This window comes from Oryx dammah, unplaced genomic scaffold (genome assembly GCF_014754425.2).
Source record: "Oryx dammah isolate SB20612 unplaced genomic scaffold, SCBI_Odam_1.1 HiC_scaffold_1, whole genome shotgun sequence".
Classification (NCBI taxonomy): domain Eukaryota; kingdom Metazoa; phylum Chordata; class Mammalia; order Artiodactyla; family Bovidae; genus Oryx; species Oryx dammah.
Genome location: NW_024070185.1, coordinates 98,608,786 through 98,623,037, shown reverse-complemented (window position 1 = coordinate 98,623,037; position 14,252 = coordinate 98,608,786). Strand labels below are relative to the sequence as shown.

At 40.2% G+C, this 14,252-nt stretch overlaps 1 protein-coding gene across 2 annotated transcripts in view; it reads left to right on the top strand.

The window, feature by feature from the left end:
* LPAR1 (lysophosphatidic acid receptor 1) overlaps positions 1–14,252 on the top strand; it is a 161,743-nt gene that overhangs the window by 71,672 nt on the left and 75,819 nt on the right. For both annotated transcript variants that reach the window (XM_040238574.1, XM_040238565.1), the window contains exon 2: positions 1,058–1,217. In XM_040238574.1, coding sequence (XP_040094508.1) covers positions 1,173–1,217 — 45 coding nt within the window. In that variant the 5' untranslated portion in view covers positions 1,058–1,172. The remainder of the gene's footprint in view (positions 1–1,057; positions 1,218–14,252) is intronic.

Below are 14,252 nucleotides of genomic sequence, written 5' to 3'. Positions count from 1 at the left end.
GTTGTTTTCTGTCATACTTCAACATGAATCAGCTGTAGGTACACATACTTTTGAACCTCCCTCCCATCTTAAGTTCTTAAAATGAAAAATCGTCCCCCTCTGTAGATTGAGATGTGGAAATAAGTCACATCCATCTAGCAGCCTCTAAAATGTTGAGAGGAACTGAGAAATGGACTCTTCCTCGCACCTGTGGAAGTTTGATTTACAAAGCCCCCTCCCGCACTGCCCATCCAAATACTTATTCTTGGACCCACTCCTTTAACGTTGGGGTATCTTGCCTTTCTTTAATTCTGAAAACGGTAACAAGTTCCCTAAGGAAATGTAAATATGGAACGCACTCACTTAAATCTCATCTGGGACTGGGACTTGGTGCTCTAGGACTGATTCTCTATGAAAAAAAATATGACTCCGCTCATCTCTCTTCATCAGCCCTCGGGTTTTCAACTGCTATTGGGCAGGGTTGAACTGGGTGGGTCTCTAAGACACTTGAACTTCCCTGGTGGCTCAGACGGTAAAGCGTCTGTCTACAATGCAGGAGACCCGGGTTCGATCCCTGGGTTGGGAAGATCCCCTGGAGAAGGAAATGGCAGCCCACTCTAGTATTCTTGCCTGGAAAATCCCATGGATGGAGGAGCCTGGTAGGCTACTGTCCATGGGGTCGCAAAGAGTCAGACACGACTGAGCGAACTCTTCACTTCACTTCTAAGACACTTGATACTGTAATTCTCTTTGCTTTTTGCCTATATACTGAGTTGCTCCGTTTCTTATTTAAGGACAAGATGGCCCTTCCCCCTCTTCACAACTTGAAATCACGTGCTGCAAACATCTGGCTCGCATGCCAAACTGGCTTTAGGGTTATGAAAATGTATCAGCTTAACATGGTGCAGAAATCCCGGCACTGAGATGTTAGCTGCTCTGTAAGATGCTCCTTCCTGGGTTCCTCTTTGCGTTAAGCTGGTGAGATAGGGTTTTTGTTTGTTTATTTTTGCTGCCCATGGCCAAGGGTGCTTCAGTCCAGTCCTCTGAGGCTAAGGTGGATTTTCCTGTCCTTTCCCAGGTCCACAGTTCCTCCTGGCATGACCACGATCTGATCAGCAGCCAGGAGAATCTGACTCCCTTGCTGTGGACCTCAGTGCTGGGGCCTGGTCACCGCCCACAACTCCGGAGCCGCCATGGCTGCTGCCTCCACGTCCTCCCCTGTCGTTTCACAGCCCCAGGTACGTGATCCGGTCACACATAGGTCTGGGCTAATCACAGGTTTGTGGAATGCTTCAACTGAGTTTCAGAACCTGTGTTTGACTCTGGAGATCACACGTGTCTCCTCTGAGTTCTCGATTGCTGGGGATTTGGATGAGTGTTTTCTGAGGGAGGCGCTTGTTTTCAGCACCTAGGGTGGCTGGCTGCTACTGGAGGCATCCAACTTCAAATCAAGACAGTCAGTGGCAGTACCCCCTTTGGCTTTTGTAGGGTGTATATCGGAACTGATCTAATCTTATAACAAGTTTTCTGAATGTTGTCTTGGTGTCCTCCTCCTGTAATGATGATTATTTTACCTTGACCTGTTCTAGTAACTTTGAGAAGAAAATGCAATTCCAGAAACTTCTGAACCACAGTAATGTGAGTTACTTTTACTGTCCAGAGAGAACAGTCACACATCAGGAACACTGTTTTCACTGTTTTACAATCTGATCTATTGAAATACTAACTGAACCCTTTCAGTTTCAGGAGGCAGCATGATACAGTGGGGAAACAGACTTTGGAGTCATTAGACGTGTGTTCACATCTCAATTATTGGATAAAGGGCCTTAGTCATGCTGACCTCACTCAACTTCCATGTCTTCTCATGTAGTCATCCCTCATAGGGATTAAAGGAGAGGATCTGTGCAAAGCACAGATCAGCAAGTGTGATTTCCCAAATGCTCTTCTTTCACTGTCTTCTCCTTTTATTTTTTGGCTGCACTGCACACATGTGGGATCTTAGTTCCCTGACCAAGGATTGAATCTGTTTCCCCTGCATTAGAAGCATGAAATTTTAATCACTGGACCACCAGGGAAGTCTCTTCTCTTCCTGTGACCTCCGATCACATTCATGAGAATCACTTTTAGGGCCAAGGTGGAAGAAAAAAGCATGCTTTTGAGAAAAAGTCATATTGATTGAAATTTGAATCTTTATGATACAAAATACTTTCTACACCTTTTTTTTCTTTAAATCATTTTGCAGGCTACTAAATTTTGTATATATTTCTTTATTTAATTGAATATAAATTTTATATGATATAGGAGCCTTCATAAGGAAATGAAGATCTGAAGAAAGAAAACTACTTATTTTTATGCTGGGATATATATATATATATTTTTTTTTGGTCTGATTTCTAAAAAAAAGTTTTTTTAATTGAAATATAGTAGATTTACATTTTGTATTAGTTTCAATTGTACAGCCAAATGATTCATATATATGTATATAATCTTTTTTCATATTCCTTTCCCTTAGAGGTTATTACAAAATATTGAGCATAGTTCCTTGTGCTATAGAGTAGGCCCCTGTTGCGTTTATTTTAGGTAGGGGTGTGTGTGTCTGTGTGTGTGCAAAGAAAGGGAGGGAGGGAGAAAGAAGAAAAAGGAGCTTTTCTACTTTATTTACTGTAAATGTTTTTCTTCTTCTCTAAAAGACTTGGGGTTTTATCACATGGGTGTAGTCATTGCTGCTCCTGAGCATTATAAAGTTTGTAGTGTCATTTTCCAGAATGCTTCGTGTTATCACCATCATGTGTATTTCTCTTTCTGGTAAACGGATCATTGCCTTTTCAACACTTCATTTACTTTGGGTGTTTGATTTCCATTCCCCTCAATAGTGTTCTTGGTACCCGAGAGACGTGGTAAATGGGTGAAAAGATTTAGTGCCTGTTACCTAAGGTCACCATTTCAAAGTCCACTGGAGTTGTTCCCTTGCCGTGACTATTCTTAGCCTTTTGTGGAGTGAGTTAGACCCTGATACAGGTTTCCTGGACAGGACATTTCAGCACCCTAGTCTTGCTGCTCTCATTTGTCAGCATTTCCAACAGCATCATCTTATCTACACATCTTTGCTCTTACACAAGCTACTATCAGCCGGTGAGTGATATAAATATTTTTAAATGACTCATTTAATGAAAATGTTTAGCACCACCCTATGTAGAAAGAGGTCATATTTAACATAAACACGTGAGGAAATGTGTATTCTTGTAAAGTCTCTGTGGGGAAGTAAATTGGTCCAGTCACTCTGGAAGGTAATTTGACAGTATCTGTTAAAATTATAGACCTTCGCACATCCCGTTCCCATCTAGATACTTATGTTAGAAAAACATGATTCCAAGAATATGTGCAGGGAGATATTCCCTGAAACATTAGTTGAAGACCAAGCAGTAGAAAACTTTCTAATATTCAATAGTAGAAGGACTTAATAATGTCAGTCATGTTGATATGATTTAAATATAGCAGTTAAATGAGGATATCTGTCTATCTCAACACAGCACTGTCTCCTCAAGATATCTAATGGAGGGAAAGGAAAGCAAGATGCAGAATAATACTTACAGGAAAATATAATTAAAACTGTAAAACAAGACCATATGTTCTTAGGGATAAACATATGGTACATTAATATAAATGCATATAGTGAAAAGTCTGTAATACACATTGTCCACAAGAACGAAATTGCCCCCAAGAGGGCAAAAAATGGACTTTTTTCCCTCCAGAGCTTAACCCTGTCTGATGAAAACCTATTCCTAAGTACTTAATTTCTCCTTAGGGAGAAGTTGAATTTAATTAAAATTTCTTCCTTGAGAGTCATCAATAGGAAAAAAAAAAAAAAAAAGGAAACGCTGGTCTAGAAGGATGCACAAGAGTCTGCAGTCACACTGTCTCAATTCAAATCCTGGTTCCAGCATTTACTAACTGATCCCATGGTCGGAGGGGAGAAAAAAGTATTCACTCTGTCAGTGCCTCCATTTTGTCATCTGGAAAATGAGCATCATCATGAAAAAGCCAAATCCGTAGGGTGGTTTTAAGGTGGAAATGAGGTCATGTGTGTAGAATTTAGAAGAGTATTTAATATATTTCTCAGTACATCTCAGTGTTGTTCAGCAAGCACTGTGGCAGGCCTGAGGATGCAAGATAAAGACAGCCTTTGCCCTGTCAGAGTTTAGAAATGTAATGGGAAATACCCAGATAAAGAAACAAAAAATTAGAGTGCTGTGTCACAAATGCTATCATACGGGAAGCATGGGTGCTCTTTGGGGTAAAGTGGAATGATGTGTAGGATTAGGGAAGATGTCTCAAAGGGAGACTACCAGCCTAGGAGCTTATGAATGAGTGTAAGTTACTCTGGTAAGGGAGAGGACATAGCCTGTGTGAATGTCAAGTGTCCCAAGGTGGGAGAGCTCACAGCTTTTGGTCATAGTAAAGTGGGGTGTGAGGGTGTGAGCAGTGATGTCTGGGGCCAGCTGTACCAGCTCACAAGATCTGACGTTTCAGCTTTCAAAGGAACTTCGTAAGCTGATTCACTTCATGTTTGTGGCTTGAAATCAGCCTGGGTGGAGTATTTACACCCAATGGAAACTGGCAAACACAGGCCCTGGTACCTAACCAGCCCATTGTTAAGTACTGATCAGCATACTTCAGGTTGTAGAAAAGATAGGTGGGTTGGGTTACAGAGTTGGAGAAGATTTTGCAGGGCCTTGGAAGCCACATGAAGATTTTTAACGTTAATCTCAAGGAAACTTACATAGCTCATGAGTCTTAGACCTGGGTTCAAACCTTACTTTTGACAGTTGTGCTGAACTAATTTATTAATGAATCACAACCAGGGAAGTGAGTCCCATGATTCTCACCCAGCCTCTTGAGAGTTGGGGAAACTCAAGCCCCTTGGAAGGAGTCAGCTGTAAGCTTAAGTGTTAGGTCACAGAGAGAGGCAGCTTACCCTTCTGGAGAGATGCAGATCAGGGGGTCACTTGGTTCCCAGGATCCTCTCATCCATGAGGAACCTCATGATTGTTTGTCAGTCCTTCCCATGTAATTTGTGCAGTCAGCTTTTAATCCAAGGCTGATTTGCCCTTGCGCCCAAGCTTGTATTCATGTATTCTCTATTATCAACTTTTCCCCAGGTTCAGAGAAGGTAAAAGCAATTTAAATACAGATCTCCTTAGGCAAGGCGTAATAAGCCATTCACTCAATCAGCTTTGCCTGGTATTGTCTGGCACATCAACTCGAATTCTTTCAGGGTGAATTCAGGGACCTGTGCAGAGATAAACCCACATTCAAGTGTGAAAGGCCTGACAGTCCTTTCTTAAGACAAAAACAATTGAAAAAAAAAAGCTTTCAGTTTTGTTACTCTCTATTCACTTGGTAACAAAGAGCATTTTTCTAATCAAGGCTGCCTAATACTAGATATAAACTAATTAATATGAACAAAATAGCTGGTGATTGTTTCCAACAATAATAGGGAAGAAAGCTTTCATTGTCACTCATGCTGGAATTGCTGTTTAGTCAGTGAAAGATACGCCTGGTGCTTTGAAGTGGGACAAGTTTGTATTCCTGCTTGACTCCTGCCCAGACTGTTAGATGGATTTTTGTTTGCTCAGGCTGAGAAGGACAGCACCTCGTTCTGAAGCTGGATGGATACCCAGGTGAAACCAGACTAGCAGCAGCAGGCAGACTGTGTGCGTAGCTGCTTTAAGTTGAATGGTTCAGCTAGTTCAGAATGAAGAGCTCCTGAAGGAAGCTCTGGAGATGTCTGCAGACAGGAACATGCTCATGCTTTGGTTAAATTAATCAACATGCTCCTGCCCTGCAGGGATGGGAGGATGGAGGGGTCATTAAGAGCTTGCCACTCTTAATGACCGTTTTCTGTATCTAGAACTCTCTTAGCAGAACTTTAATGGTGGTGCATCTCTTTACTGTGGGTGGAGTATGGATTAAAAGCTTTATTTTACTTTTTTTTTTTTTTAATTTTACTTTTGAATGGAAGGGTCAATAGTTCAATCCGTGTATGGGTGGTTCAGTCTTTCTCAAACCCAGGTATTATAGACGAGAAGAGGTGTTTGAGAATTTTGAAGGCGTTCAGATCTCAGAACCATGATTCCAGCAAGGAAGGAATATTTGCCATCAGTATTTTACAAGGTATTCTGTCTCATTTGCTAAGTGGCTGTCTTGGTTTTAAGACAAGGAAACAAAGATATTTTGATCCCTTCAAGTGATTTCCAGTAAATTTCATTAAAAACATGAATTTGGGTAGATGTTCAATGTTTTCAAAATATTTGTTTCCCTAGTTCCTACCCAGTGCTCTAAGTTAACTAACAAGTAGGTATCTGCTTGGTGTCTGTTGGAAGACAGGTATTTTTGAACATCATTACTAATAGGTTTTTAGAGGTTTTATTTCTGATATTAGAGAGTGGATAATTTTAGATTAAAGCAGTTGAATGCTGTGTTCAGTGGGTTGTGTTTTTTGAGATTGAAAGAATTCCGTTTTTTGGGAATTTTGTATTATGCAGTTTTCAAATATCACACGTGCACACACACACACAATGAGAATAATAGAGTGAATCCCAGGATAGCCATCACTGAAATCCAACTATTATTAGCATTTGGCCAAACTTGATTCACTTTCTCTCATTTTGGGGGATTAAATATTTTAAAGCAAATCCTTGGTCCTGTTATTTTGTCTCATATTCATACATCAATATGCATCTGTAAGAAAGAACTCACTTATATTGCCACAGTCCCATTCCTCCACAGAGTAAAATTAAAAACAACTTTTAAAATCATTTTCTACTCAGCTATGTTCAGAATTTCCCAATTGCTTTTCTCAGAAGTGTTTTTGCAATTGGTGTGTAAAGAGTTATTTTTAAAAACATTGATTAGATTAGTTTACTCTTCTGCCTGAAACTATTCAATGACTTTTTAAGGTTTACAAAGGGAATTGTTTCAGTTACTAAATTATCAGTCCCGAAAGTAAAGGATCATGGTTATCTTGACAGCACTTTCTTGTGGACTACAGTGTGAACAATTTCTTGCAGTATGAGGTATGTTTCCAGTGCCACACAATGAAGACATAATGTGATCTGACTTCACCAAACATGGAATTGAGAAACCAGAATGCATAGGATTAGACCTAGGTGAATTTTGGTTCAAATCTAGGTTTAAATCTCTTTCAATATAGATCTAGCTTCAGCTATTTTTTTTTTAATCTCTAGAATAATAGACACTGTGCTCACAGATTTAAATGGCAAAATACATTAGATGCTTTGTACAGTATCAGCATCTTTTAACAGACCAGACCACTGGCATACATAATGTTAGTTCCTTTCCCCCATAATTATTCTGGGAGTTTTTTTTTTTTTTTCTTTTCTTTTCTTTTCTTTTTTTTTTAACAGGGAGAGAATGGTTACGTCTACATATGGTCTGTGTGTATGACGCACTTATGTAATATGCCAGAAGATCCATCACAGGAAAGCCAAGTTAGATAAACACTCTATGGAAAACGCCAATGTATTGCCAGGAATAAATGCATGTGGAGATAAACATTGAGATTTCTGACTTACTCCATCTTGAACCATGTTTCTGTTAGAAGTTAAATTTGTTCTCATATTGCAATTTGAATTCATCTCTGCCCCCTTTTGTGTTTATAAACACAGATAAAGTTTGAGAGGATATCTTATTTCGCAATCTGAGGGCACGTTTGGAGTTTTCAGTTCATAAGACAAAATTGTACTGGGATACCTAGGGTAAACCACAAATGAGACATTAATATTTGTTTCTTTTTCTAATACATCCTTTCTAATTGGTTTAGTCTTTAATGATTAATGCAGTCAATTCTTTATCCTTCAAAGGGGTGAGGCTTCCTCCCTCTTACGACCCATGATGGTGCTCTTAGCCAGTGTTCCTTTTTACTCTCCTAGCTGTCTCCAGTTATTTTTCTTTGAACTTTAGTTATAGCTATTCCCTGAATATACGCTAAGGTGGGATAACACCCTGCTGTTTTCACCAGCTAAGGAGATGGTAATCATAGGGTCTGGGGATTTATGTCTTTGCAGAACTGTATCTCACTGTCATAAGACCATCATTTACAAATTCCACCTTCATTTGCCGCATGATGGTACTGCCATTTGGTAATCACACAGCATCCTCTGAAGGACTGCCAGTGAGTTAGACTTAAGTCCATTTTGTAAATGATTATCCTAGACAGGCTCAGGCTGGGAGAGAAGTGAGAAGCAGTTGTTGCCTGTTCCTTAGCATCAGATAAAATATTTCTGAAAGGGCCATGAAGGAGATGAATTCCTGAAAGGTGAGATTAGCTATCAAGCAACTTTCAAAGATTCAGGCAACCTTTGGGAGCCAGAGCTCCTGTCCTGTAGGAAGAGGAGTAGGCTGTGGTGTTATTGTTCAGTCGCTCAGTCCTGTCTGACTCTGTGACACCATGCAGCACACCAGGCTTCAGACTCATGTCGATTGAATTGATGATGCCATCCAATCATCTCATCCTCTCTTGTACCCTTCTCCTCATGCCATCAATCTTTCCCAGCATCAGGATCTTTTCCAGTGAGTCGGCTCTTCGCATCAGGTGACCAGAGTGTTGGAGCTTCAGCTTAAGCATCAGTCCTTCGAATGAATATTCAGGATTGACTAGTTTGATCTTGCTGTCCAAGGGACTCTCAAGAGTCTTCTCCAATACCACAGTTCAAAAGCATCATTTCTTTGGCACTCGGTCATCTTTATGGTCCAACTCTCAAACATCTGTACATGACTGCTGGAAAAGCCATAGCTTGGACTGTATAGATCTTTGTCAGCAAAGCGATGTTTCTGCTTTTTAATACACTGTCTAGATTTATCATAGCTTTTCTTCCAAGGAGCAAGAATCTTTTAATTTCATGGCTGCAGTCACTGTCCACCGTGATTCTGGAGCCCAAGAAAATAAAGTCTGTCGCTGTTCACATTTTTCCCCCTGTCTATTTGCCATGAAGTGATGGGACCCAATGCCATGATCTCAGTTTTTTGAATGTTGATTTTTAAGCCAACTTTTTCATTCTCCTCTTTCGCTTTCATCAAGAGGCTCTATAGTTCCTCTTTGCTTTCTGGCGTTAAGGTGGTGTCATTTACATATCTGAGGTTATTGATATTTCTTCCAGCAATCTTGATTACAGCTTGTGATTCATCCAGCCGTGCATTTTGCATGATGTACTTTGCATAGAGATTAAATAAGCAGCGTGACAATATACAGCCTTGATGTACTCCTTTCCCAGTTTTGAACCAGTTCGTTGTTCCATGTCTGGTTCTAACTGTTGCTTCTTAACCTGCATACAGGTTATGCAGGAGGCAGGTAAGGTGGTCTGATATTCCCATCTCTTTAAGAATTTCCCACAGTTTGTTGTAATCACAAAAAGTCTTTAGAGTAGTCAGTGAAGAAGAAGTAGATGTTTTTCTGGAATTCTCTTGCTTTTTCGATGATCCAGGGGATGTTGGCAAGTTAATCTCTGGTTCCTCTGCCTTTTCTAAATCCAACTTGTACATCTGGAAGTTCTTGGTTCACATACTGTTGAAGCCTAGCTTGAAGGATTTTGAGCATTACCTTGCTGACATGTGAAATGAGTGCAATTATGTGGTATTTTGAACATTCTTTGGCATTGCCCTTCAACATTGGAACAAATCTGACCTTTTCCAGTCCTGTGGCCACTGCTGAGCTTTCCAAATTTACTGGCATATTGAGTGCAGCACTTTCACAGCATCATCTTTTAGGATTTGAAATAGCTCAGCTGGAATTCCATCACCTCCACTAGCTTTGTTCATACTGAGGCCCTCTTGACTTTGCACTCCAGGATGTCTGGTTCTAGGTGAGTGATCACACCATCATAGTTATCTGGGTCGTAATATCTTTTTTGTACAGTTCTTCTGTGTATTCTTGCTACCTTCTCTTAATATCTTCTGCTTCTGTTAGGTCCATACCATTTCTATCCTTTAGTGTGCCCATCTTTGCATGAAATGTTCCCTTGATGTCTCTGATTTTCTTGAAGAGAGCTCTGGTCTTTCCCATTCTATTGTTTTCCTCTATTTCTGCATTGATCATTTAGGAAGGCTTTCTTATCTCTCTTACTATTCTTTGAAATTCTGTATTCAGATGGATATAGCTTTCTTTTTCTCTTTTGCCTTTAGCTTCTCTTCTTTCTCAGCTATTTGTAAGACCTCCTCAGACAACCGTTTTGCCTTTTTGCATTTCTTTTCCTTGGGGATGGTCTTTATCCCTGCCTCCTGTACCATGTCAGGAACCTCTGTCCACAGTTCTTCAGGCACTCTGTCTATCAGATCTGATCCTTTGAATCTATTTGTCACTTCCACTGTATAATTGTAAGGGATTTAATTTAGGTCATACCTGAATGGTCTAGTGGTTTTCCCTACTTTCTTCAATATAAGTCTGAATTTTCCAAGAAGGAGTTCATGATATCATGATATCTTGCTTGGTATCTCTAATTTTCTTGAAGAGATCTCTGTCCCATTTTTTTGTTTTTCTCTATTTCTGTGCATTGTTCACTTAAGAAATCTTTCTTATCTCTCCTTGCTATTCTTTGGAACTCTGCATTCAGTTGGGTATACCTTGTGGTTGTTGGTAGACAAGATAGCTGCCTGATTTAGAAGTATCTGCACTGAGATGAGCTTCCACCAGCCAGCAGAAGGAGGTTTGAAGCTTTACTTGAAGCCTGGAAAGATGAGTCATTGATCTGGATTCAGGTTTGAGCCCCAACTCCAAAGGCTTTGCATACTCTAAAACTCGGTTTCAGTTCAGTTCAGTCGCTCAGTCATGTCTGACTCTTTGCGACCCCATGAATCACAGCACGCCAGGCCTCCCTGTCCATCACCAACTCCCGGAGTTCACTCAGACTCACGTCCATCAAGTCAGTGATGCCATCCAGCCATCTCATCCTCTGTCGTCCCCTTCTCCTCCTGCCCCGAATTCCTCCCAGCATCAGAGTCTTTTCCAATGAGTCAACTCTTTGCATGAGGTGGCCAAAGTACTGGAGTTTCAGCTTTAGCATCATTCCTTCCAAAGAAATCCCAGGGCTGATCTCCTTCAGAATGGATTGGTTGGATCTCCTTGCAGTCCAAGGGACTCTCAAGAGTCTTCTCCAACACCACAGTTCAAAAGCATCAATTCTTCGGCGCTCAGCCTTCTTCACAGTCCAATTAGTATTACCTTAATTATGGTTGATCAGGTTACTGAGGTCACCTGGGAAAACAGGAGGGGAGGGCTGTATTAGAGCCACACAGCCTGTATTATAGGTGGAAATCCAACTCTGTATTGGTGGAGAAAGACAAGACTGGAAGAGTAAGGTGGTGAATAATAGGGAATCTGTGAGACTGTAGTCCTAGTTACCCCAAGATGTAATGCAAATGATGCATCAGGAATGTACATTTATTCTTATGAGAATGCTTTTTGCATGATTTCTTTTCCTGAAAAATATTTTTTAAATTGCATTAAATATTTAAAATATTAGAAGCTGCCTCTTTTGAGCTTCACATCTTATTGCTTTCCTCTAAGCTAGTCACTCTATGGATGGAGGTTTGTGACATTGTACAGGAGACTGGGAGCAAGACCATCCCCAAGAAAAAGAAATGCAAAAAAGCAAAATGGCTGTCTGAGGAGGCCTTATAAATACCTGTGAAAAGAAGAGAGGCCAAAAGCAAAAGGAGAAAAGGAAAGCTATACCCATTTGAATGCAGAGTAGATAAGAAAGCATTCCTCAGTGATCAGGGCAAAGAAATAGAGGAAACAGTAGAATGGGAAAGACTAGAGATCTCTTCAAGAAAATTAGAGATACCAAGGAAACATTTCAAGCAAAGATGGGCTCGATAAAGGACAGAAATGGTATGGATCTAACAGAAGCATAAGATATTAAGAAGAGGTGGCAAGAATACACAGAAACTGTACAAAAAAGATCTTCATGACACAGATAATCATGATGGTGTGATCACTCACCTTGAGCCAGACATCCTGGAATGTGAAGACAAGTGAGCCTTAGGAAGCATCACTGTGAACAAAGCTCATGGAGGTGCTGAAATTCCAGTTGAACTATTTCAAATCCTAAAAGATGAGCTGTGAAAGTGCTATAGTCAATATGTCAGCAAATTTGGAAAATTCATCAGTGGCCACAGGACTGGAAAAGGTCAGTTTTCATTCCAATCCCAAAGAAAGGCAATACCAAAGAATGCTCAAACTACCACACAACTGCACTCATCTCATGTGCTAGGAAAGTAATGCTCAAAATTCTACAAACCAGGCTTCAACAGTATGTGAACCAAGAACTTCCAGATGTTCAAGCTGGTTTTAGAAAAGGTAGAGGAACCAGAGATCAAATTGCCAACATCCACTGGATCATGGAAAAAGCAAGAGAGTTCCAGAAAAACATATATTTCTGCTTTATTAACTATGCCAAAGCCTTTGACTGTGTGGATCACAATACACTGTGGAAAATGCTGAAAGAGATGGGAATACCAGACCACCTGACCTGCCTCTTGAGAAATCTGTATGCAGGTCAGGAAGCAACAGTTCAAACTGGACATGGAATGACACACTGGTTCCAAATAGGTAAGTACATCAAAACTGTATTGTCACCTTGCTTATTTAACTTATATGCAGAGTACATCATGAGAAATGCTGGGCTGGAAGAAGCACAAGCTGGAATCAAGATTGCTGGGAGAAATATCAATAACCTCAGATATGCAGATGACACCACCTTTATGGCAGAAAGTGAAGAGGAACTAAAAAGCCTCTTGATGAAAGTGAAAGAGGAGAGTGAAAAAGTTGGCTTAAAGCTCAACATTCAGAAAACTAAGATCATGGCATCTGGTCCTATCACTTCATGGGAAATAGATGGGGAAACAGTGTCAGACTTTATTTTTCTGGGCTCCAAAATCACTGCAGATGGTGACTGCAGCCATGAAATTAAAAAATGCTTACTCTTTGGAAGGAAAGTTATGACCAACCTAGATAGTATATTGAAAAGCAAAGATATTCCTTTGCCAACAAAGGTCCATCTAGTCAAGGCTATGGTCTTTCCAGTGGTCATGTATGGATGTGAGAGTTGGACTGTGAAGAAGGCTGAGCGCCAAAGAATTGATGCTTTTGAACTGTGGTGTTGGAGAAGACTCTTGAGAGTCCCTTGGACTGCAAGGAGATCCAACCAGTCCATCCTAAAAGAAATCAATCCTGAATATTCATTGACGTTGAAGCTGAAACTCCAATACTTCGGCCACCTGATTGGAAGAGCTGACTTATTTGAAAAGACCCTGATGCTGGGAAAGACTGAAGGCGGGAGGAGAAGGGGACGACTGAAGATGAGATGGTTGGATGGCATCACCAACGCAATGGACGAGTTTGAGCAAGGTCCGAACGTTGGTGATGGTCACGGAGGCCTGGCGTGCTGCAGTCCTTGGGGTTGCCACGAGTTGGACACAACTGAGCGACTGAACTGAACTGAGGAAAATATTTTGTGCTTTAATAAATAAACAAATGAGCCATTATAGATAAAGTTGAGCCTCTTATACTCCTTCCCTATTCTATTAACCTCCCCTATGGCTCACACCATAAATTCATACTTATCATCTCCTCCCATATATCTGTGATATATACATATGTCAAGGAAATGTTTAAACAATATATAGTATATTTCTGTAATTTTTTTTTTTTTTTTTTACATTTCTAAGAATGGCGTAGTGCTTGTATACTTTGCAAGTTGGTTTAGTCATCAGCATACGTAAAGCTATACTTTGTTCATTTGGCTGCTTTATAGCTTATCTTTCTGGTTATTTCACAATTTGTCCTTTCTCCGTTTGACGAATATTTTATGTTACTTCTAATATTTTGATATCAGAAAAGAGTAGCAGTGAAAATTCTTATATGTCTCCTCAGGCACATGTTTGAGGTTTTATAGCATTAGAATTGTGCAGTCGTGTATGAATATATCTAATTTAAGAGGTTTTTGCCAAACTGTTTTGCAAAGCAGTTGTATTAAAATTTTATTCCTACAATAACTGTATGGCAGTCTTCATCAATTCTTGATATCTTCAGACTTGTTAAATTTTAACCACCCAATGGAATGGTTGGTTAATTGGATCTGACTGCAGTTTTTATTTAATTTTCTCTGATTCCCTGGAAGGTAATTATCTTTTCATGTGATGTTTGGCCATTTAGCTTTCCTCTTTTATGAATTGCCTGTCCCCATCTTTGCCTA